Genomic DNA, 25,651 nt, shown 5'->3' on the forward strand with positions numbered 1-25,651 from the left:
ATATACAGAGCGTGTGTGTATGAAGCCGGCTGTGGAGGGGGATGGCCGGGCCTATATACAGAGCGTGTGTGTATGAAGCCGGCTGTGGAGGGGGATGGCCGGGCCTATATACAGAGCGTGTGTGTATGAAGCCGGCTGTGAAGGGGATGGCTGGGCCTATATACAGAGCGTGTGTGTATGAAGCCGGCTGTGGAGGGGATGGCCGGGCCTATATACAGAGCGTGTGTGTATGAAGCCGGCTGTGAAGAGGAATGGCCGGGCCTATATACAGAGCGTGTGTGTATGAAGCCGACTGTGAAGGGGATGGCCGGGCCTATATACAGAGCGTGTGTGTATGAAGCCGGCTGTGGAGGGGGATGGCCGGGCCTATATACAGAGCGTGTGTGTATGAAGCCGGCTGTGGAGGGGGATGACCGGGCCTATATACAGAGCGTGTGTGTATGAAGCCGGCTGTGAAGAGGAATGGCCGGGCCTATATACAGAGCGTGTGTGTATGAAGCCGACTGAAGAGGAATGGCCGGGCCTATATACAGAGCGTGTGTGTATGAAGCCGGCTGTGAAGGGGATGGCCGGGCCTATATACAGAGCGTGTGTGTATGAAGCCGGCTGTGGAGGGGGATGGCCGGGCCTATATACAGAGCGTGTGTGTATGAAGCCGGCTGTGGAGGGGGATGGCCGGGCCTATATACAGAGCGTGTGTGTATGAAGCCGGCTGTGGAGGGGGATGGCCGGGCCTATATACAGAGCGTGTGTGTATGAAGCCGGCTGTGAAGAGGAATGGCCGGGCCTATATACAGAGCGTGTGTGTATGAAGCCGACTGTGAAGAGGAATGGCCGGGCCTATATACAGAGCGTGTGTGTGTGAAGCCGACTGTGGAGGGGATGGCCGGGCCTATATACAGAGCGTGTGTGTATGAAGCCGGCTGTGGAGGGGGATGGCCGGGCCTATATACAGAGCGTGTGTGTATGAAGCCGGCTGTGGAGGGGGATGGCTGGGCCTATATACAGAGCGTGTGTGTATGAAGCCGGCTGTGGAGGGGATGGCCGGGCCTATATACAGAGCGTGTGTGTATGAAGCCGGCTGTGAAGAGGAATGGCCGGGCCTATATACAGAGCGTGTGTGTATGAAGCCGGCTGTGGAGGGGGATGGCTGGGCCTATATACAGAGCGTGTGTGTATGAAGCCGACTGTGAAGGGGATGGCCGGGCCTATATACAGAGCGTGTGTGTATGAAGCCGGCTGTGGAGGGGGATGGCCGGGCCTATATACAGAGCGTGTGTGTATGAAGCCGGCTGTGGAGGGGGATGACCGGGCCTATATACAGAGCGTGTGTGTATGAAGCCGGCTGTGAAGAGGAATGGCCGGGCCTATATACAGAGCGTGTGTGTATGAAGCCGACTGTGAAGAGGAATGGCCGGGCCTATATACAGAGCGTGTGTGTATGAAGCCGGCTGTGAAGGGGATGGCCGGGCCTATATACAGAGCGTGTGTGTATGAAGCCGGCTGTGGAGGGGGATGGCCGGGCCTATATACAGAGCGTGTGTGTATGAAGCCGGCTGTGAAGAGGAATGGCCGGGCCTATATACAGAGCGTGTGTGTATGAAGCCGGCTGTGAAGAGGAATGGCCGGGCCTATATACAGAGCGTGTGTGTATGAAGCCGACTGTGAAGAGGAATGGCCGGGCCTATATACAGAGCGTGTGTGTATGAAGCCGGCTGTGAAGAGGAATGGCCGGGCCTATATACAGAGCGTGTGTGTATGAAGCCGGCTGTGAAGGGGATGGCCGGGCCTATATACAGAGCGTGTGTGTATGAAGCCGGCTGTGAAGGGGATGGCTGGGCCTATATACAGATCGTGTGTGTGTGTATGAAGCCGGCTGTGAAGAGGGATGGCCGGGCCTATATACAGAGCGTGTGTGTATGAAGCCGGCTGTGGAGGGGGATGGCCGGGCCTATATACAGAGCGTGTGTGTATGAAGCCGGCTGTGGAGTGGGATGGCCGGGCCTATATACAGAGCGTGTGTGTATGAAGCCGGCTGTGGAGGGGATGGCCGGGCCTATATACAGAGCGTGTGTGTATGAAGCCGGCTGTGGAGGGGATGGCCGGGCCTATATACAGAGCGTGTATGTATGAAGCCGGCTGTGGAGGGGGATGGCTGGGCCTATATACAGAGCGTGTGTGTATGAAGCCGGCTGTGGAGGGGATGGCCGGGCCTATATACAGAGCGTGTGTGTATGAAGCCGGCTGTGGAGGGGATGGCCGGGCCTATATACAGAGCGTGTGTGTATGAAGCCGGCTGTGAAGAGGGATGGCCGGGCCTATATACAGATCGTGTGTGTGTATGAAGCCGGCTGTGAAGAGGGATGGCCGGGCCTATATACAGATCGTGTGTGTGTATGAAGCCGGCTGTGAAGAGGGATGGCCGGGCCTATATACAGAGCGTGTGTGTATGAAGCCGGCTGTGGAGGGGGATGGCTGGGCCTATATACAGAGCGTGTGTGTATGAAGCCGGCTGTGGAGGGGGATGGCTGGGCCTATATACAGAGCGTGTGTGTATGAAGCCGGCTGTGGAGGGGATGGCCGGGCCTATATACAGAGCGTGTGTGTATGAAGCCGGCTGTGGAGGGGATGGCCGGGCCTATATACAGAGCGTGTGTGTATGAAGCCGGCTGTGGAGGGGGATGGCCGGGCCTATATACAGAGCGTGTGTGTATGAAGCCGGCTGTGGAGGGGGATGGCCGGGCCTATATACAGAGCGTGTGTGTATGAAGCCGGCTGTGGAGAGGGATGGCCGGGCCTATATACAGAGCGTGTGTGTGTATGAAGCCGGCTGTGGAGGGGGATGGCCGGGTCTATATACAGAGCGTGTGTATGAAGCCGGCTGTGGAGGGGGATGGCCGGGCCTATATACAGAGCGTGTGTCTGAAGCCGGCTGTGAAGAGGGATGGTCGGGCCTATATACAGCGCGTGTGTATGAAGCCGGCTGAGGAGGCGGATGGCCGGGCCTATATACAGTGTGTGTGTGTGTATGAAGCCGGCTGTGGAGGGGGATGGCTGGGCCTATATACAGATCGTGTGTGTATGATGCCGGCTGAGGAGGGGGATGGCCAGGCCTATATTTAGAGCGTGTGTGTATGAAGCCGGCTGAGGAGGGGGATGGCCGGGCCTATATACAGAACGTGTATGTGTGTGTGAAGCCGGCTGTGGAGGAGAATGGCCGGGCAGAGCCGGCTCCGATCACAGCTTAACTTCCTAGGTGCTTCAGTCCGTCACTTGTCTTTCAGCAGGCAAGGTGAACGCCACGTCCTGACCACAGCTGCATGTGGTGCGAGTGATAAGGTATTTGCCCAGAGTGGAGAAGCAGTGCCGGTGCAGGGAATATTTCAACCCTTCCTGATGTTGGACATTTTGGGTCCTTGTGTGTGTTCCGGGCTCAGGAGCAGCGCCTGCATCATGCCCACTAGATGCCAGCTGTGTTGTGTAGCCATCATATGGGAGCGATCTAACCTCTTAGTGACTGGACCAATTTTTTTAAATCTGACCAATGTCACTTTATATGGAAATAACTCTGGAACGCTTCATCGTATCCCAGTGATTTTGAGATTTTCAGGAATTAATGCAAAGTGGCATGACAGGAATGAAAAAATGTGTTTTATACCACCTAAGTGTCGCTGACTTCTGAACAGGCTGCTATAGTCGTCAGACTCTAAGGCCGCTATTTGGCCGTAAATTGCCATGGCAAACACCAGGACCACACAGTCATGATCTCAGAGTGCCAAAGGGGCTAAAGAGGATGCCCCCAAACTGTTAACCATTTATATGATGTAGTCAGGATTGACAGCAGCATCTAAGTGATTAAACAGATGTGGACGGTGCAGACACTGATCGTGGCTGATGCATCAAGTTGTCAGTAATAGTGTACAGCCGACGGCTGCTGGATTGTCACCTGTATGTGGATGATATTCTCATATCAGTAAAAAGACGTATTGGTGGTCATTTAAGGGTTAAGCTCTGCTTGCTGCTGTTAAAGGGAATCTGTCACCCCATTTTTCGACTATCAGCTGCCGGCACCGCCATCAGGTGCTTATCTACAGCATTCTGTAATGCATTCTGTAATGCTGTAGATAAGCCCCTGATGTAACCTGAAAGAGAAGAAAAACGAGTTTGTTTATACTCGCCCAGGGGCGGGGTCCGGTTGCGGTCTGGTCAGTCGCCTCCCATCTTCTAACGGTGACGTCCTCTTCTTTGCTTTCCATCGTGGCTCCTGCACGGGCGCATTGCTCTGCCCTGTTGAGGGCAGAGCAGAGTCCTGCAGTGCGCAGGCGCCAGACCTCTCTGACCTTTCCCGGCGCCTGCGCACTGTAGAACTCTGCTCTGCCCTCAACAGGGCAGAGCAATGCGCCTGCGCAGGAGCCACGATGGGAAGCAAAGAAGAGGACATCACCGTTAGAAGATGGGAGGCACCGGACCAGACCCGGACCGCCCCTCGGTGAGTATAATATAACTCGTTTTTCTTCTCTTTCAGATTACATTGGGGGCTTATCTACAGCATTACAGAATGCATTACAGAATGCTGTAGATAAGCCCCTGATGGTGGTGCTGGCAGCTGATAGTCGAAAAATGGGCGACAGATTCTCTTTAAATCCTTAGATGCTGCTGTCAATCCCTGACTGCAGCATGTAAAGCATTTCTGTCCATTGGATTGTGCTTCATTACACAACCATTGTGCAGTTTTCCTCCAGGGTCCTGTGGCTGTGTCCACAACTCTGGAGTTTTTTTCCGGTTGTGGCCAGGGCTGTGGAGTCGGTAAGCCAAACCTGCGACTCCGACTCCTCAATTTCCCTTACACCGACTCCAACTCCAACTCCGACTCCACGACTCCGACTCCCACACATATTGCTTATATTTAAGTGAAAAATTTATTGTAGTACAATGTGAACCTCAGACATTTAATCATTTCTATGATACAATAATCAAGACATTTAGATAGAACAGAATATATATTGGTGTACTACCCGGTTTTCATTCTTTTTGGTACAGATACGATATGGATAGACAGATATGGATAAATGGATAGATAGAGCAGATTTCTAATCTGCTTTTGCTATTGAAAACATTATCTATGAGCTCAAAAACCTTTCAGGTGATGCAGTTTTTTAAAAAGATGATCAGCTTTTGCAGCTGAAAAACGTATCCTCAAAAAACACAGGAAAAACGCTGTGTGTGAATGTAGCCTTAGATCAGGAATATAACAGCCATTTATAGGACATTTCATAACTTTCCCAAACTCCTATGAAAAAATATTCAGCACATCCTGCATTGAATTACTGTACCCAATTTATTATATATTTTAGGAGTCGGTCCATTTTATACCGACTCCAACTCCGACTCCGACTCCACCAAAATGAGCTCCGACTCCGACTCCACGACTCCGACTCCACAGCCCTGGTTGTGGCAGTGACCTCCCCACTACGACTACTATTAGGGCCCCGTCACACATAGCAATCTCGCTAGCGAGATCGCTGCTGAGTCACAACTTTTGTGACACAACAGCGATCTCACCAGAGAGATCGCTGTGTGTGACAGCTATCAGCGACCGGCCCCCCTGCCGGTATCGCTGATCGCTGCAAGAAACCTCTGGACATTTTTTTCGTCGCTGATCTCCCGCTGGCCAGCACGCATCGCTGCGTGTGACAGGTGGGAGACCAGCAATCAGCTGTAAAATAATTAAAAAAAAAAAAAATATTGTTATTCTCACCTTCTGGCGTCCTGCGCAGTCTTCCCGCCTCTCTCCACGCTCCCGGTCCCAGTAATCCTTTGCAAGAATGACCGCGAGACTTCGTGATCCCGCGAGAACGGACGTCATCACGGTAATTCTCACAAAGGATTACTCGGACCAGAGCGTGGAGAGAGGCGGGAAGACTGCGTGGGACGCCGGAATGTGAGAATAACAATATTTTTTATTTTAATTCTATTTTTTACATGAATATTTCATCAGCGCTAACGAACACAGCGATGCCGTGCGCTCGGCATCGCTGTGCTAATCGCTGGTGAAGCTGTCTGTTTGACAGCTCACCAGCGATCACATAGCGACTTACCAGCGATCCTGACACGTTGATATCGTTGTCGGGATTGCTGGTAAGTCGCTATGTGTGACTCCAGCTTTAAGCCCCCGTTACACACGGCGAGATCGCTAGCGATATCGCTGAAGCGACAACGATTTTGTGACGCAACAGCGACATCTCTAGCGATCTCGCTAAGTGGGACAAGTGGAAATGACCGGCTCCCTGCTGCGATGTCGCTGATCGTGCGCGAACGTTCAGGATCATTTTTTGAACGCTGGCATCACGCTGACCAGCATGCATCGCTGTGTTTGAGGCCCCTTATCAACGACGAGCGACCTCGTTGGTGACTCCGAACTCATATAGATAGCGCTGAATCGCTATTATAGACAGTGTGTGACACGGTACCAACGATCGCCGTGGTCGTTAGTGACATCGCTGATGCGTCGTTATGAAGATCGGCCTGTATGACTGCTTACTAGCGATGCACAAACGATCTTAGCCAGATCGTATCGTTGTCGGAATCGTTGGTGCATCGCTACGTGTAACGGTACCCTTAGTCTCTGCCCCTCATCAACATAATCTGTTTCCTAAAAAGTCACTTTCCCCAAAAACTAAATAGAATCTGAAAAGTAAAGTGCGAATCACAAGCCGTGATACAACACGAGTAATGCGAGGAGGAAATATTGAAGACAAAGAGGGGGACGTACTATATGGAGCGAGGGTCCGCATAGACCTGCAGCCCCCTACAGCCTGGAGATTGACACCCGCCAGCAGCCTGATATAGACGCCATGTGTGGTGGTGTATGATGGCGCCTCCTCTGTCAGTCGGGGCTGTATTATATGGAGGCAGACTGTATACATCACCAGGTATGTGTACATCTTATAGAACGGTTACACCGCTGGGTATATTATACAGCTGAGTATAGGGGGCGCTATGCTGGGCAGGTCTGTGTGATTATTTTTATCCATAATCTGCACAGTATAAATAGCGGCCACAATTCGTATGTTATAGTAAATCCTTGTATTTGTTTTCTTCTTCCTGGAAACGTAGGAATAGATTACTGGGTGGGCATCACAGGTTAGGGGGGATGGGGTGTCCTGTCCGATCAGTGCTGAAAAGGGGAATGGTGTGTGTGTATTCATAGTTTTCCAGGAGGAATAACCGAGGAGCAGCACAATGCAGACTTGCTTATGAATCTTCTCCGGAATGACTTGGTGTCGCCATTGTCGTTCTCCCTTTCCTGGTCCTGTAAATCCTGCACTCTGGTTGTATGTGGACGAGTGAGAGGCTCGGCGCTCTGGTAACGGCTCCCCGCAGTCCATGCCTGGGGGGGGGGGGGGGGGGAGTCGCATTTTTATAAGGGGTCGTCCTTGTGAAGAAATATCTGTAACTTGCATGAAACTTTGAAATGTCGATTCTGCTGTTTTTCTCATCCTCCGTGTGTCTGTCCTGTTCCCAAGTTGGTGCTCTATTCTAACCTTGCCGCCTTCTCTTTCCTGCTGACTCCGCTGCACAGTTCTCCTGCGGTACATAGTGAGTATGCACACTGTAGTCTGCTCCACCTGCATGTCTGCACGATCTCACCATCCATCACTCCAGCCTCCTGTTCTTTCTTTCAGCAATTTCTGGAGGATTTAGTGAGACAGATGTTTAGTAATGGGAATATTGGTACTGTACTTATATGTAGCACAGCCGGGGAAAGCTCTCTGCCCTCCTGGCTGGCGGCATGGACCCTCTCTGCCCTCCTGGCTGGCGGCAGGGACGATCACCAGCTTTCAGTGCCGCTTCTCTTTAGGGTCACATGACAGCACTTCCGACTTGCCTGCTAGGGATATTTGTTCTAACACTCCATAGACTAGCATTGTAGAAGCCCCTTCCGGCTCATACATGGATCCCGGTCTGAGCCAGCAAGTCAGAGTAGTCATTGTGTGACCCAGAAGAGGAGCGGAGCTGGAAATTGGGGAAGATGGTGATAACCACATAGACGTTTCGACAGGTTTAGCAAATAAAAAGTTTCAGGAAAGGACAGGATAGCCACAGATTGCCTCTCCTGCCCCCTCTCCCTACATGTAACTCTGGACTTAATGAAGAAAGGATCTGGCACATTTGTGCAAATTCTATGGGTATTGAATACCTATTCCCCACAGCGCTATTGCACCATATGCAATCTGTCTGAAGAACGTGCTTTTGACGGAAATGACTTTTGGATTGCTTTGCTAATAAATCTGATATTTTTCTGCAAGTTGATTCGTACCGGATTCTTTCTTCACTGAGTATATGGAGTGGTGTCCTATCCTGGCACCTTATTTTTATACAGAGTGACATATCCTACATGTAACTGTGGACTAGCTGATATTGCGGATCATTAGATCGAGATTCCCTGAGCCCCAGGATAAAAGTAGGAGGGTCACTAAGATATAGAAGCAGATCTGCACGGGTGTCATTTGTTGCATCGAGGTGTCAAACTCCACCATGAGGACCAGAGGGATCTGTAGTGTTAAGTGCTCACATCAGATGTTGTCTTGGATCATCCACCGCATGCGATCACACAAATCGTCATTTCCCTTCTACCTGTGCATCTGTCTGGCTGATCCTGACCTCTCCTCTCTTCTTTCCGAGCTCTGTAGTTTTCATTGCATGTGTCTATCTGCATCAATACTACAACCATCGAGCGGAACTGCTACTATTCCCAGCCTGTATATTACGCGAGGAGCCGATCTACTGCCCAGTAACGACCCATACGCAGTATTGGCAGCTGCACCTGATGGAAGCAGATGTCACTGGGGGTCCTCCAGGGTGCAGCTGTTAAGTTATGTAACTTCACGTATTGGAGGCATGCTGGTGGTGACATCTCCTCTGGTTTCATCCAGTTCCTCTTGATGGTTGTTAGACTAACGGCAGCAGGTCCTAATTCTTTCTCTTCCGTAGTAATGCCGGTGCATTCATTGTCCACTCCACCTGCTTGAACTACTATTCCACTTTGCTGAATTCGGTTCCACCTCCCCCAGGTTTACTGTGTTTCTTGCAGCAGGAGTTGGAAGCGCTTTCATGGTCCATCAGCAGTTCATTGCATGATATGTCTTCGTAGAAATGTGGTCTGACCAGAGAAGACCCCTCGGTTCCTTACCCTTTAACGTCCTGCCGGTAAGGTTCAGGTACCACTCCTGGCCAGGCATTCATTTACAAAGCTGCCAATTGAAGGGGTCTCTTACTTTTGCATTAAGTTGTAGTTTTCTGCCACACGTTGTGATTGGTCCTGGTGGCTTGTAATGAGCTGGTCCTCCCTATAGGGATGAGCAGCCTCTAGTACCGCGTCTGATCAGTCTGAGCCTCCATGGCTGCCCGCCCTTACCTTTCCGGCCCCCGGGGTCTTCTCTGGTGAATGCCCTGTGTCGCTTGTGCATTTCTATTCGGCGTTACAGCTGTTATTGTCTTTTAATGCTGCTGGACGGTGAAGATGAGGACAAGGAAGCACCAGAGCCTGGCCGAGTCCAGCTGGGTGGACAAACTCAAGTGTGAGGATGGCGCCAAGCTTGTGGGCGAAACCCAGACAACGCCAAACCCTGAGAAGAACGAAGAAACAAACGGCACCCAGTCTGAACCCTTGGGGAACTCCCTGACCACCGACCAGAAGAAAGTCAACGGCAAAAAGCAGAAAAAGAGGCGAAGGTCCCCCCGAAACAAAGTCTCTCCTCTAAAGGCGGAGGCGGCACTCCTTGGAATGATGGCAGACACTGTATGGTTGGATAAGTATGTCTACGATGATGCTGAATGTTCTTACCACACCAGGCTGGCCACTGAGCAGAACCTCCCGCCTTCCGCCAAGGTGGCTGCCATTATAAAACACAAGAACAGTGTCACAGGTGGCTGCTGCCATGCCAGTACGGTGGCATGCCACCACGTAAGCAAAGGCATCTGGGTCAACAAGTTCAACTTTGAGGATGCCGAGAGCCACTTTGTCATGCGGTTTTCCTCCCCGCTCGCTCCCCGTGTGCTAAACCTCAACCTGGTCTCTCCTGACCGCACGGCACCAACGACACCTGACGAAGGATATGCAAGTGCCACCCCAACCCCGGCCGCCATGCACAATCCACTAACTGTAAATGCCATAGTATCGGACCGCACTGTGAACGGGAAGCCCCACTGGGCCGGGCTGCAGAGCCTGTTGTCCGAGGTGTGGCTGGACAAGTCGCTGTACGATCAGGCAGAGACACGATACTATGAGCACGTGGCACAAGCCAAACCCAACCCCAACACCTGGAGCCACCACACTGGCAAAAGGGCTAAAAAGGACAAGTGGAGCCGTAAATCTGCTGGGAAGCAGAGGAAGGAGCTGGCCAGTATCCCGGAGGAGGCCACCGCCAACACGCTCTATTACCCCACGTACTACCTGCACACCGACAGCGAGAGGGTATGGCTGGACAAGGCCTCATACGATCAGGCCGAAGTAGACTTCTACTCCACTCGAAGCCATAGGACCACCGATGCCATGAAATACTACAAGTTGTCATCTGTAGCCAAACGCCCCAGGGCTGTAAAAAGCAGACACAGTGGCAAGAAGTAGGCGCCTAATATATATATTTATATTCTTCTGTAGTGATGTCACGTTGTGTGCTCTAATGTCAGTGTGTCCTTTTGTCTGTGTGAGGCCGCAGGTGAGACTAGCACATAGGTGATGCCCTCCTCGCCCGGGCCTCCGCTGTCACCGAGACCCCTTACAACTTCCTAATCTACTTTGTGTTCACTTCTTTAGCATCTTATCTGTCAGTGAATGGAAACCTTCGATTTTGCACAGATAAAAACCCATTTTGATACTGAGGTTTTGTTACTTTGTCGCTGGCAGACAGAGCACGCGTCTTTGTTGTGGTGGTTTGTTGTAGCGTGTCGGTGACAATGGGTAAGATACATCCATTAGAGCGGTTATCCAGAACCTCGGGAGACATCAGGACAGGGCACCTTACCGTGCCAGTTCCTCAGAGCCCCCCGCAGGAGAACTCCTTTAACCCACAATCTTGCATGTAAAGGCGTCCGACACCGATGAGGCGTCCATTTTACGGGGGGGGGGGAATCATTTTACTTGTCAATTATCTTCATGGTGGGGTCCAAACAGATCGTCACCCCAGGATGGGAGGGAGCCGTGCTGTCGTCCTGATCGCAGGATTAGGAAGATTGGAGCCAGTGGACATAGTGTTTCTATCCACTGACTGCAAGCAGGTCTAGTAACTGCAGTGTAAGGGATCCTACATCCGTGCCCGGGCGTGTGAGTGGGCTGATCGCATGCATACAACATGGCTTGGAGTCTGTTCAGTTCACTGACTGCAAGCCGAGGGTTTTGAAAGTAGAATTGAAACACAAAATGGATAAGAATGGCAGATTTTTACATGGGGCTGGCGAGCCCCTTTTTCAGGGCAACAACTTGTTCATTCCTTGCCCTTATCAGACATACAGCCCCTTTAAGACCTTCCATATTTCCCCAGGTAAAAAAAAGAAATCCATCCACAGGTGTGGGCGCTGTGGTTAATGACATACCCTCCAGAGCTGCATGCATCCAGTAATGTACCCGTGCCGCAGAGGCTCCTCAGCGCTGAGTCTGTTGGACCCTCACATGGTGGATGAGGCTGATTGAGTCGCCAGCACACACATCATCGGCCTGGTGCTGCTGCTTTGCCCTCACGTTGTCCTCATGCTTGTTGCTGTGTATCTTGCAGAGACATGGCGGCTTCATTCCTGAGTACAGACAAGATCTGGTTCGATAAGTACAAGTACGACGACGCTGAGAAGCAGTATTACGAGCAGCTGACCCAGAAGTCCAGACCTGACTGCCAGAACCAAACCCAGGTGAGCACTGAAGCGGATGCAGGGCCGAAATCACATGCATGTAGGATACATGTTCTCCAACTATCATGTCACCCTTGTGCAAAAGTAAAGGCCCCCCCCCCCAGGTCACTGGGTGCAGTGGTATGTGAGCTGCACGTTTCAGGTCCGGCTGCAGCATAGGGTTTGATTTCCATCCTCCACATTCTCCTGCCGACTTGGGTTGTTGTCCTTTCAAGTTATTATGCAGCAGAGGATCCATCGTGGCGGCTGCATTCCGGTGTCGGAGAGGGCAGTTACTTTTTCACATGGGTGGTGTGGTTGTCGGACACATAGAGGACATCTGGTGGAGGCCTGAGTACCTGAAATTGCAAATTAAAGAGAACCCCCCAATCTTGCTTTTGCTTAATCTGGTCCAGTGTGTGGAGGGCGCTCGCCCGGATGATTTATGTTCCTCACTTTTCAAGATCTCTGCTTGCTGTCAGAGACATTCCTGAGGTGGAAAATCCTTCCTGTCCTACATGTGGTCAGAAAACAAAATTATTAGACGGCAAGCAGAGATGTTGAAAATGGGGTCTGGCTGATCCCCTTGTGTCCTGCGAATGGTGCGGGGACCCGCGTACACCGGACCCCACAGATGGCTGTATGTACTGAGTGTCCTGTTGATGGTGCGGGGACCTCTGTACGCCGGTCCCTGATTACGTCCCCACAGATGGCTGTATGTACGAAGTGTCCTGTGGCCGCCTCCCCCTCCCTCCGGCTGGTCTGGCGTCTGCTTCTCTTCCCCTTTGGCCGCTTGCCTCTTGCTCTGTGGTGGTGGTCGCCCCGTATCTGTATCCTTGCGCTGCCACCTGTTTATTCCCTCCCATCAGCTTGATCGTCCCCCGCAGTGATTCCTGCTGTCGCTGGTGGTAACATGTAAATGTGTGTGTGTGTGGTTCTTTGTGCACGGCCTACAGGAAGACGGAGCAAGTACAATCCTCAGGGACATTGCCAGAGCCAGGGAGAATATCCAGAAATCGCTGGCCGGAGTGAGTACCCACAGGCGGTGCTGCCATCCTGTCGCCATAGGCGGCTGCCGTCCTCTACCTCCTCCTGTGTGTGCTAATAACCCATGTGTGCCGAGGTCTGCCGTCCGCCATCACTAACACTGACGTGTCTGATCCTTTTCCGATGTCCTGACACCGTTTATGGGAGAACTCTGAGCAAAACTCAATGCAAAGTATCCCGAGCTGCCGGTGACCGCAGAGGTCCGGAGGTGGCAGCAGTTCCTCATCCATTACTAGTGGATGGAGCAGGCGACGCTGCATGTTCACCCGGATGAGATTTTATTGTGGCCCATTGAAACCCTGTGGGAAGAACCCTCAGTGGAAATTCCCTATCAGATTCTGACCAGGACGCCGTGGACAAGGGTGAAAGCTGGGCAGATGCACATATGGCGGGGGGCTACTTCTGCTGATGTGGATTTTTTTTCTGCTGTGGGAAGCCCCCTATGAATGCACCCAGAGGGTCATGTTCACACACAGGGTTTCATTTAGATTTTTGAGGAGCATCGGCTGCAGAATCCACATTAGAAACCGCTTTGCCTTCTGCTGAATAAGCCTCATTGATCGCAGTGGTAAATGCACCTTGCTCCATTCGGCGAGGAGGAAAGTGATGTCACTTTGGTGCAGATTTCTCGTGGAAACTTGTCCTTGAATTCAGAGAATGAAAGTACCCTGAATGTCTCTGCCAAAATCTGCACCAAGTGTTGTGGCTTTCACTACTGTGAAAGTACCAGCGTGAGGATGAGATATTATAACATGCCGGTACTGGATTACAGCACAGGAAATCCTCTGCGTGTCCTCCCCGTGTGAACATGCCCACAGGGGGCAGTATCGTGCTCCCATGATGCTGCAGCCGGACCTTCTGCTGCTTCTGGACTCCTCCCAGTCAATTTTCTTTTTCTATTTTTGAGTTTTGTTCTGACTCTCCTGTTGTGTGTAAGATCAGTAACACTGCCCCCTCCAGATCGGCCTGATTATATGACGTTATGATGATGGAGCCGGGGGTGCACAGTAACGGGATAAGTATGCCGCGCAGACTGGCCTTGCTCCAGACTACATACATCTGTGCAGCACCGCGGCCGCTGTGTAAAGCAGAGCTGCCCTGCAGGTCGTATACACCCTTACTGTGCACACTCCTGGAATCGGGTGCCACTTTATGGCTAAATCTCCATATTGCGCACATCATTACTTTGCAGCACTGATTTTTGAGTTGCTTTATATTTTATACTCTGCTCACATCCCAAGCTGCAGTCCGTTATTACAATGCATATATAATAAGTGTTTACACCCAAGTATTGGTGCAGTTCTGGATGTGGCCGGAGTATAAGATCTGATCCATAGAAAAGCATCAGATCTCTGCGTCATTATTGTAGATGCCACGTTATATACAGGGTGGTGAGGAAGGGGGGTCCGCTTGACTACTTGTTAAGTTTCGGGACTGGTGTGCAGGGACTGATGGCTGACCTTGGTGTCCTGTGCATGACTTCCATTAATCCTCCCCAGTCCTTCCTCTGCATGGCTGCTCCTATCTCTCCGTCCCACGCTTGCCTGCGTCCCCCGGCTTGCCTGCGTTCCCCGGCTTGCCTGCGTTCCCGGTGTCCCGTTTCCAGTCATTAAACGCATCCACATTTCTCCCCCTTTCTAGCTGAGGACAGTCCTGCATAGTCCTAAGGAAGGCCAGGCTCCCCCTTCCCCGAGCCAAACAGGGTCCCATACTGTAAGTCTAATCCATCCTGAGACCCCTGGGGTTTAGGGTCAGGCACCGCAGACGTTACACCTGTCCTCTATAGGGGTAGCACCTGCAATCACGTCTGCTCCAGTCACATCCAGAGCTGCACTCACCTCGCTGAGGACTTCAGAAAATAGGCCAGCCTCTCTAGGCTGTGAGTGCAGCTTTGGATGTGACTGTATTACATACAGTGGAGTTACTCTTTTCTTTCTTGTTCTATAGAAGAATACAAGGTTGATATAAGGGGGTGTCCCGCCCCATATTGAGGTCGTACACCCCCAATCTGCATGTCCGCCTTACTTTCTGCTCTTGGCTGCTGGGATTCTGCTCTTTCCTGGAGCCGGGCTCTCGCCTTTGGCTGCACTAAAGTGTCCTCCATCTGCTCCCTTTCACCCCCTCACCTCTCAATTACCTTAAGGGACTGCAGCCTGGTATGTTATACTCCTCCCCCACCGCTGGTCATCACATTTCAGCCCTTGTCCATGTTGTTGGGGTCTGTTACGTTTTTACCGTTGTTTTTGCAGGTTTTAATCTTTTCTCCCGGTCACTTTTGCAGAGTGCGGCCGCCCCTAACAGCGGAGAGAGCTGCGAGCTCCTGTCACGGGTCGCCAGCCTAGAACATGAGAACCAGAACCTGCACAAAGGTGCGTGATCAGGCGGTGATGGTCTCTGTGCGGAGGGCATGGCCGCAGTCACCTTGTCTTGTTTATTGTGTATTAATGCACCCTCGTTTCCTTGGTTTTAGTGGTGAGGGACCTCCAGTCGGTCATCTCCAAACTGGAAAGCCGGATCAGTACACTGGAGAAGTCTGCAGCCTCCAAAGCATCGGCCCCCCTGCCTCCCGCTGTGTGCAAGGTATGTGGGGCTTATAGGGGGATTCATCACTTATCTGCAGACATATATGCGTCCGTGGCAGCGACCTGTGACTGCTCTGATCGCCGCTGCCATCACCCCTGTTACCACCATCTTCATAGTCTCACAAAGCAAAGTCTTTTATGTTTGTGCTTTCCCCGAGAAAATGCAATAAAAAGTGGTTTTTCTGTGCACGAAATGGAAACAATAAAAATACAGCTTAACCCCCACAAAAGCAAGCCTCATACTGGCGCATCGAGGGCTAAAATAAGATTACAGCTCTCAGAAAATGGCAACTCATTTTTTTTTCTCACTATTTCTCCGCACTTGTTATTTTAACATATAAAATTAGTAAAAAGCGCAAAAAAAAATTCCAAGTTGTCCTGCAAAGAGAGAGCCTCATACGGCCACGGCGAACGAGAGATGAAAAAGTTATGGGGGAATAAACGCAAAAACAATTTTGCCTGGTAAGGAAGGGTTTAACCTCTTGGCTCTCTGTGGCGGATATCTACAAAGTGGGACTGAACTGTGCCCGCTGCGCACAGGGCAGAGTCCAACTACATTACACAGCCGGCATCTTTTTCCCCCAAGATGGACGTTTTGTCAAAATTTTCAATTACCATGTAAAATCTGTGTCCCGTGAGCGAATGTTCCATCACTGAGAGGTGGGGATAGTTGGTGCTTATAAGATTCTGTGGGGGCGGAAGAGCTTAACCCCTTCACGACCTTGGGATTTTCCGTTTTCATTTCTCCTCCCCTTCTTCCCAGAGCCATAACTTTTTATTTTTCTGTCAATATGGCCATGTAAGGGCTTATCTTTTGCAGAACGAGTTGCACGTTTCAAAGACACCATTCATTTTACCATATAATGTATTGAAAAATTGGAAAAAAGTCCAAGTGTGGTGAAATTACAAAAAAAGTGTAATTGCACACACTTTTTTTTTTTTGGAGGTTTTTACCATGTTGATTAAATTCTAAAACTGACCTGCCATTATGATTCTCCAGGTCATTACGAGTTCATAGCAACAAATATAAACCTAGCACTCAACTTAAAGGTATTTGCAAGGCGGTTTATTGTAGTACACGAAAAAGACATTTCGGTCAATGTGACCTGAGATGGCCGGTGGACACCGCATCTGGAGGCACGGTTGCCACTCTCCTATATTCTGACAAGCTCATTACCTGAGAGAGATTCTCCTCATAACTGAAGAAGGTCACATTTACCGAAACGTCTTTTTCGTGTACTACAATAAACCGCCTTGCAAATACCTTTAAGTTGAGTGCTAGGTTTATATTTGTTGCTTTAACGGTTTGGGAACCTAACCTTAGCACCATCTTGAGTTGTGCTCACAGTGTTCTTTCATTACGAGTTCATAGACACCAAACATGTCTAGGTTTTTTTTTTTTTTTTTTTTTTTTTTTTAATTTAACCCCTTAGTGACGGAGCCAATTTTTTCCATTCTGGCCAATGTCACTTTATGTAGTGATAACTCTGAAACGCTTCAACAAATCCTATTGATTTTGATATTTTTTTGTGGCACATTATAATTTATGATAATGGTAAATTTAAGTTTATACGTTTTGTGTTTATAAAAAAAAAATATCAAACTTGACAAAAAAGTTAAAATAACTTGCAGTTTTCAAACTTTATGGGTATGTGCACACGTTGCGGATTTGCTTGCAGAATTTTCTGCACAGAATCAGCACCTCTTGGCAGAAAACGCAGGTAACAATCCGTGCGTTTTTTATGTGGATTTTCCTGCGGATTATGCATTTTTGTAAACTAAATAAAGATCTATTATTTAACAAAAAAAAAAAAAAATTGTGATGTAATTTCTGGTCCAACCTCCTCTTTAACATTTGTTCAACCCACACTCCATTACACACATAGATAGATATGGGATAGATCTATAGATAATATCTATCTATATATCTCAGTCCTTCTATAGATATATCTATCTATTGATCGATCGATAGATGTATCTGTAGATGGAAAAAAATCTGTGTTAGGCCGTACATGAAACTCCCACGAGTCTCGCACCTCAATACCCGGCACTGCCGCCAGCACTCGGACCGGAGCGTTCAGCTGCATAGAAATACATGCAGCCGCACACTCCGAGTGCCGGGTATTGAGGTGCGAGACTCGTTCGAATTTTTCGCAAGTGTGACCGCAGCCTTAAACACAATATCTGTTTAATTTAAAAAAAAAAAAAAATAGAGAAAAAATTGCGTGGGCTCCTGCGCAATTTTCAAGTCCAGAGTGGGAAAGCTGGCGATTGGGGGCCGGTGTGTATAGTCTGGGAAGCGGGTATTACCCATCGATCTTCCCAGGCTAAGAATATCAGCCCGCAGCTGTCTGCATATCCTTTATTGGCTATTAAAATAGGGTGGCCCACCCTAAAAAAATGACTTGGGGTCCCCCTATAATTAATATCCAGAAAGGCTATGCAGACAGCTGCGGCTGATATTCATAGCCTAGGAAGGGACCATGGTTATTGGCCCCCCCGGCTACAAACACCAGCTTACAGCCGCCCCAGAAATGGCGCATCTGTAAGATGCCCCAATTCTGGCACTTAGCCTCTCTCTTCTCACTGCCGTGTAGCGATGGCATATGGGGTAATAAGGGGTTAATGTCACCTTTTGTATTGTAAGGTGACATTAACCCCTTTCTGACATATGACGTACTATCTCGTCCATGTGCCCTGGGCCTGAATTCCCAAGGATGGGATAGCACGTCATAGCGATCAGCGGCGCTCACGGGGTGAGTGCCGCTGATCGCGGCCGGGTGTCAGCTGATTATCACAGCTGACACCCGGCACTGTGTCAGGGGCGGTCACGGACCGCCCCCGGCATGTTAACCCCTGGCACACTGCGATCAAACACGATCTCAGTGTACCAGGGGTTTAGGGAAGCATCGGGAGGGGGCTCCCTCCGTGCTCCCTGAGACCCCCACAGCAGCGCAATGGCGGTGGGGACCTCCGGGGGCCTGCAGGGAGCCGGCATCCTCACTGCCTGCACAGCGCCGGCATGAGGAAGCCAATGTAATAGAGTTTAAAAAAAAAAAAAAAGTTAAAAATTTAATAAAAAAATTGCTAAATAAATTAAAAAAAAAAAAATTCCCTAATTCGTTTTTTGGAAATAAAAAAAACAATAAAATACACGTTTAGTATCGCCGCGTCCGTAACAACCCGCCCTATAAAACTGTCCCATTAGTTAACCCTTTTAGCGAACCCCTTAAAAAATAAAGCATTATTTTTTGCTTTTTTTTTATCATACCGCCGAACAAAAAGTGCAATAACGCATAATCAAAAAGACGGATATAAATAACCATGGTACCGCTGAAAACTTCATCTTGTCCCGCAAAAATTCGAGCCACCATACAGCGTCATCAGCGAAAAAATAAAAAAGTTATAGCTCGCAGAATAAAGCGATGTAAAAATAATTAATTTTTATATAAAATTGTTTTTATTGCATAAAAGCGCCAAAACACAAAAAAACAACATAAATGAGGTATCGCTGTAAACCGTACCCACCCGAAGAATAAAACAGTCTTATCAATTTTACCACACGCGGAACGGTGTAAACGCACCCCCCCCCCCCCCCAAAAGAAGTTAATGAAACACTGGTTTTTGTTCATTCTGCGTCCCAAAAATCGGAATAAAAAGCGATCAAAAAATGTCACGTGTCCGAAAATGGCACCAATAAAAACGTCAACTCGTCCCGCAAAAAATAAGACCTCACATGACTCAGTGGGTCAAAATATGGAGAAATTAGAGCTCTCAAAATGTGGTGATGCAAAAACTATTTTTACAATAAAAAGTGTCTTTTAGCGTATGACAGCTGCCAAACATAAAAACCGCCATATATAGTAATTCAAACCCCCCGTTATCACCCCCTTAGTTAGGGAAAAATAATAAAATTAAAAAAATGTATGTATTTCCATTTTCCAGCTAGGTTTAGGGGTGTGTTGGGGTTAGGGTTGGAGTTAGAATTGGGGGGTTTCCACTGTTTGGGCACATCAGGTGGTCTCAAAACGCAACATGGCGTCTGATCTCAATTCCAGCCAATTCTGCGTTGAAAAAGTCAAACGTTGCTCCTTCCCTTCCAAGCTCTGCCATGTGCCTAAACAGTGTGTTACCCCCACATATGGGGTATCAGCTTACTCAGGACAAATTGCAAAACAACTTTTGGGGTCCAATTTCTCCTGTTACCCTTAGGAAAATAAAAAATTGGGGGCAAAAATATCATTTTTGTGGAAAAAAAAATGATTTTTTTATTTTCACGCCCGGGCGTTATAAACTTCTGTGAAGCACTTGGGGGTTCAAAGTGCTCACCACACATCAAGATAAGTTCCGTGGGGGGGGGTCTAGTTTCCAAAATGGGGTCACTTGTGGGGAGTTTCAACAGTTTAGGCCAAGGGTCTCCAACACGCAGCATCTGCGGCCCGTGGTGCACCACATGTCTCACTCCCTGAGGCAGGGGGAAGGCACGCATTCAGGAGCGGCGATGGCATTGGCTGTTCTGTGTGCACACACTGCACAGGACCTGTGATGAGGTCACAGGCGGGGGAGGAGTCAGGGGGGGTCACATGATCAGGGGCCTCTGTGTGTGCAGGACAGACGCTGCTGTCTGTGTGTTGGTTGTCATGGTACTGGATGAAGGTAAGTTTATGCGTGGGGTCAGGAGGGGTTTACAGGGTGTACGGAGCGGAGCCGTGTGTGTACGAGGTGTACGGAGCGGAGCCGTGTGTGTACGAGGTGTACGGAGCGGAGCCGTGTGTGTACGAGGTGTACGGAGCGGAGCCGTGTGTGTACGAGGTGTACGGAGCGGAGCCCTGTGTGTATGGAGCCGCGCGTGTATGGGGTGTATTAAGTTTGAAAGGAATGCGGCCCCCCCAGCTCAAATCTTTTTATGTGCGGCCGATTTATTCTGCCGAGTTTGAGACCCCTGGTTTAGGCACATTAGGGGCTCTCCAAACGCGACATGACACCCGCAGACCATTCCATCAAAGTCTGCATTCCAAAACGTCACTACTTCCCTTCAGAGCCCAGACGTGTGCCCATACATCAGTATTCTCCCACATATGGGGTATCAGCGTACTCAGGACAAATTGGACAACAATGTCTGGGGTCCAATTTCTCCTGTTACCCTTGAGAAAATGAAAAAAAATGGGGACTAAAATATCATTTTTGTGGAAAAAATGATTTTTTTATTTTCACGCCCAGGCATTACAAACTTCTGTGAAGCACTGGGGGGTTCAAAGTGCTCACCACAAAGTTCTCACCACACATCTAGATAAGTTTCTTGGGGGGTCTAGTTTCCAAAATGTGGTCACTTTTGGGGGGTTTCCACTGTTTAGGCACATCAGGGGCTCTCCAAACGTGACATGGCGTCCGATCTGAATTCCAGCCAATTTTGCATTGAGAAAGTCAACCAACGCTCCTTCCCTTCTGAGCTCAGCCATGCGCCGAAACAGTGGTTCCCCCACATATCAGGTATCAGCGTACTCAGGACAAACTGCACAATAACTTTTGCAGTCCCAATTTCTCCTATTACCCTTGGTAAAATAAAAAAAATTGGACCTGAAGTAATTTTTTTGTGAAAAAAAAGTTAAATGTTCATTTTTTTTTTTAAACATTCAAAAAATTCCTGTGACGCACCTGAAGGGTTAATAAACTTCTTTGAATGTGGTTTTGAGCACCTTGAGGGGTGCAGTTTTTAGAAGGGTGTCACTTTTGGGTATTTTCCATCATATAGACCCCTCAAAGTGACTTCAAATGTGATGTGGTCCGTAAAAATAAAATGGTACAAAAATGAGAAATCGCTGGTCAGCTTTTAACCCTTATAACTTCCTAAAAAAATAAATAAAAAATTTTGGTTCCAAAATTGTGCCGATGTAAAGTAAACATGTGGGAAATGTTACTTATTAAGTTTTTTGTGTGCCGTATCTGTGATTTAAGGGCATAAAAATTCAAAGTTGGAAAATTGTGAAATTTTCAGAATTTTTGCCAAATTTCCTTTTTTTTTCACAAATAAACACAAGTTATATGAATGAAATTTTACCACTAACATGAAGGACAATATGTCACGAGAAAACAATGTCCGAATCACCGGGATCCATGGAAGCGTTTCAGAGTTATTACCTCATAAAGGGACAGTGGTCAGAATTGTAAAAATTGGCCCGGTCATGAACGTGCAAACCACCCTTGGGGGTAAAGGGGTTAAGCCCGGTTAGTAATGGAGTGGTGTCAATAAGACACCTATCCATTACTAATCCTATAGTTTTTCAAAATTAAATAAACACGCACACTGTCAGAAAAAAAGTCTTTTACTGAAATAAAACACTACACAGTTTTCCCATTTTATTGTACGCCTAATCCATGCAACGCCCTCGATCTCCTGGGGGAAAAAAAAAAAAAAAAAAATGAAAAATAATAAACAAGTACTCCTTGTTCCGACGTAATCCATTAAATATAGTGTCCCACAACGTTCTCCCCTATAGAGAAGTCACATCAGGAGATGTGACCTCTCTACAGGGCCTCCAGTGACACACTGACAGGAGACAATAGCTCCTGCAGTGCATCACTGAGGTTACCCGAGTTGAGGCTCTCACTTTACAGCAATGCTGTGTGAGAATTAGGGTTAGGGGACCTCTTTCATGGCAGCGGAGGGATACACCGTGTAGGATTACCTCCGCCTGTCATTTTATCGCGGGAACCCCTGTAGAGCACTGACTTCACCCGATGTCAGTGTTCTACATGGGAGATTGTCGTGGGACCCTTGTTATTAACTGGACTACGGCGGAAAGGTAAGTATAGGTTAGTTTATTATTTTTATTACAGGAGATCGAGGGCTTCGGAGAATTAGGTGTATATGGTTAGTATGTACTCGCTGTTATATGTTGTATGTACTGTGTGTAATGTATGTTATATGTTCTGTATGGTTTTTTTTTTAACACTTTACATGCATTGTCTGATGGGACTACTTTCCCATCATCGGCAATGCAGTAGTCCCATCAGACAATTGCTGCATAGCAGACACGCACACACCAGGGACACACAAACACGCACACACAGACACTCAGATCCCCGCACACACGACACGCACATATCTTCTCCCACACACTTCCCTCCTTCCGATCTGCAGCGTTTCTAGCACCCACATCTGCAGATGTTTTACATCTGCGGTTTTGCTGTGAATGTGCCTGACTCAATGCAAGTCAATGGGTGTAGGAATGCTGCAGATCCGCACAAAGAATTGACGAGCTGTGGAAAAAAACCTACTGTGAATCCACGTGTTTTTTCCGCAGCAAGTGCACAGCAAATCTCCATTTCCCATAGGTTTACATTGGCTGTGCACTACACTGCGGATTTGAGGCGAATCCGTGCGGCAAAAAGCGCTGCGGATCTGCGATAAAATCCGCAACATGTGCACATTCCCTGAATGATTATCCCTTTAATCCAGATAGTCACACCACACAAAACCATTAATAAATAACATTTCCCACATGGCTGCCTTACATCAGCATCATTTGTAAAACGCTAATTTATTTTGTTAGCCTTTTAGGAGGTTTAAAAATGTAGCAGTAATTTTTTGTTTTTTTCAAGGAAATTTACAAAGTTTATTTTTTCTTGATGGGCCTATCCAGGATTGAAGTGACTTTGGGGGTGCTAGATACTGGAAAACCCCCAAAGTGATACCATTTTAAAAACAGAACCCCTCACCATATTGAAAAGTGCTGTCAGGTAGTCTATTAACCCTTCAGGTGATTTTCAAGAATTAATGCAAAGTGGCATGACAGGAATGAAAAAGTGTTTACCATCTAAATGTCGCTAACTTCTGAACTGAGCGCTATAGCCGGGAGACTCTAAGGCTATGTGCACACGCTGCAGATTCACCCGCGGATTTGTATCTGCCGATCCGCAGGTAAGGCTGGTTTCACACTAGCGCTTTTGAGCGCAGCGACGGCCTGCGCACGGCCGCCGCTAAGCCCCGCCCCCTGCCGCGCCTCCGCCGGTAGCTCCGCCTAACGGCGCAAGACGCTGCATGCGTCCTGCATCCCCTATATTTATCACTGGGGGCGCAGGTCGTGCGCAGTATGCGTTTGGCGGCGCATGCGGCTTTTTGAAGGTGCGCCGAGCGCAACCAAAATGCAGCAGGTTGCGTTTGGCGCAGGTCGACGCACCGTCAAAAGGACGCATGCGCCGCCAAACGCATACTTCGCACAGCCTGCGCCCCCAGTGATTAAGATAGGTGACGCAGGACGCATGCAGCGTCATGCGCCGGTAGGCGGAGCTACCGGCGGAGGCGTGGCAGGGGGCGGAGCTTAGCGGCGGCCGTGCACAGGCTGTCGCTGCGCTCAAAAGCGCTAGTGTGAAACTAGCCTAAAGCCGCAGCTAAAATGACCTGCGATTTTACCTGCGGATTGGCCAGCGGTTTTCCCCTATGGTTTGACACCTGGACAATGGAATAAGTGGCAAACCGCAGCGGAATCCACAGAAAGAATTGACATGTCAATTCTTTCTGTGGATTCAAAACCGCAGCTTTTCTGCAGTTGAAAAACCGCAACATGTGCACAGCGGATTGTAAATCCCATAGACTTACTGTACATTGTACTGTACATTTTCTGCAGAACTGCTGCAGATCCGCAGAGGCCAAATCCGCAGCAGAATCCGCAGCGTGTGCACATACCCTTAGGCCGCTGTTTGGCCATGACTTGCTATGACCACACCATCATAATCTCGGTGTGTCAATTAGATTAAAGCATAAGCCCCCCACGATCTATTAACCATTTATATGATGTAGTCACTATTGACAGTAGCAACTAAGGGGTTAAACAGATATGGATGGTAAGAACACGGATCGTTGGTGATACAGAAAGTTGACAGCTGCTGGATTGTCACCTGTATGGGGAGATGCTAGTTTCTTATATCTCAGGTTAGTAAAAAGAAGTATTGGCTGTCATTAAGGGGAATCTGTCGCCCTTTTTTTTGCACTATTAGCTGCTGGCATAGACATCAGGGGCTTATCTCCAGCATTCTGTAATGCATTCTGTAATGCTGTAGATAAGCCTCCGATGTAACCTGAAAGAGAAGAAAAACACGTTATATTATACTCACCGAGGGGGAGGTCCGGTGGGTGTCGCCGTCCCGTCCGGCTCCTCCCTTCTTCATGCGATGACTTCCTCTTCTCCCGCCCTGTAATGGCGCAGGCGCTCTGCTCTGTTGAGGGCAGAGCAGAATTCTGCAGTGCGCAGGCGCCGGACCTCTCCCGATGCCTGCGCACTGCAGAATTCTGCTCTGCCCTCAACAGGGGAGAGCAGTGCGCCTGCGCCGGAGCCACGACAGGAAGGGAGAAGAGGACGGCATCGCATGAAGATGGGAGAAGCCGGACCGCCCCTGGGTGAGTATAATCTAACTCGTTTTTCTTCTCTTTCAGGTTACATCGGGGGCTTATCTACAGCATTACAGAATGCATTACAGAATGCTGTAGACAAGCACCTGATGGCGGTGCCGGCAGCTGCAAGCCGAAAAAAGGGCGACCGATTCCCTTAAAGGGTTAAGTGGTGGAAAAAAAAGTCCAAAGTTTATTTAAATTAAAAAACACTTTTCGTGATCTCGGGCTGGGTGAGGGCTTATTTTTTTGTGCGCCGAGCTGACGTTTTTGACACCATTTTGGGATAGATGCGATGTTTTGATCTCCCATTATTGCATTTTATTTCCATGTTGTGCCGACCCAAAAAGCTTAATTCTGGCGTTTATTTTTTTTTTTTTCTCGTTACGCCGTTTACTGTTCGGATGAATTCTTTTTAGAGCTTGATTGGACGATTCTGAATGCGGCGATACCAAATGTGTTTTTTTTTTTTTTTAAATGGTTTTATTTTGAAAGCTCAAAAGGTGAGCGATTAGAATTTTTTTAATATATTTTTTTAAACTGTTTTTCTACTTTTTACAGGCTTCAGTAGTTTCCTTAGGAGACTTGAAGTTGGTCTGATCACTTGTGCTACATATAGAGCTTCATCCCTGCTCTGCAGAAATCATCATTTCCTGTACAGATCTGCACTGACCAGAATGGGGGTCTTCTGCAGATCCCCAGTTATGATGCAAACCTATTGGCGCCCCAAGATCATATGACGAGTGCCGAT

General features: G+C 48.8%; 1 protein-coding gene across 7 annotated transcripts in view; it reads left to right on the top strand.

Moving 5' to 3' along the window:
- EEF1D (eukaryotic translation elongation factor 1 delta) overlaps nucleotides 1-25,651 on the top strand; it is a 31,694-nt gene that overhangs the window by 4,515 nt on the left and 1,528 nt on the right. Inside the window, exons 2-8 of one of the 7 annotated variants that reach the window (XM_073577276.1) lie at nucleotides 7,583-7,599; nucleotides 9,524-10,626; nucleotides 11,775-11,904; nucleotides 12,840-12,911; nucleotides 14,572-14,643; nucleotides 15,212-15,299; nucleotides 15,401-15,510. In XM_073577276.1, the coding sequence (XP_073433377.1) occupies nucleotides 9,524-10,626; nucleotides 11,775-11,904; nucleotides 12,840-12,911; nucleotides 14,572-14,643; nucleotides 15,212-15,299; nucleotides 15,401-15,510 (1,575 nt within the window). In that variant the 5' untranslated portion in view covers nucleotides 7,583-7,599. Of the gene's footprint in view, nucleotides 1-7,582; nucleotides 7,600-9,513; nucleotides 10,627-11,774; nucleotides 11,905-12,839; nucleotides 12,912-14,571; nucleotides 14,644-15,211; nucleotides 15,300-15,400; nucleotides 15,511-25,651 lie in introns of all 7 variants that reach the window. The other 6 variants (XM_073577275.1, XM_073577278.1, XM_073577277.1 and 3 more) reach the window with 6 other exon arrangements.

The sequence above is a fragment of the Dendrobates tinctorius genome, unplaced genomic scaffold (assembly GCF_039654945.1).
Source record: "Dendrobates tinctorius isolate UK_male_01 unplaced genomic scaffold, ASM3965494v1 ptg000055l, whole genome shotgun sequence".
NCBI classification, from domain to species: Eukaryota; Metazoa; Chordata; class Amphibia; order Anura; family Dendrobatidae; genus Dendrobates; species Dendrobates tinctorius.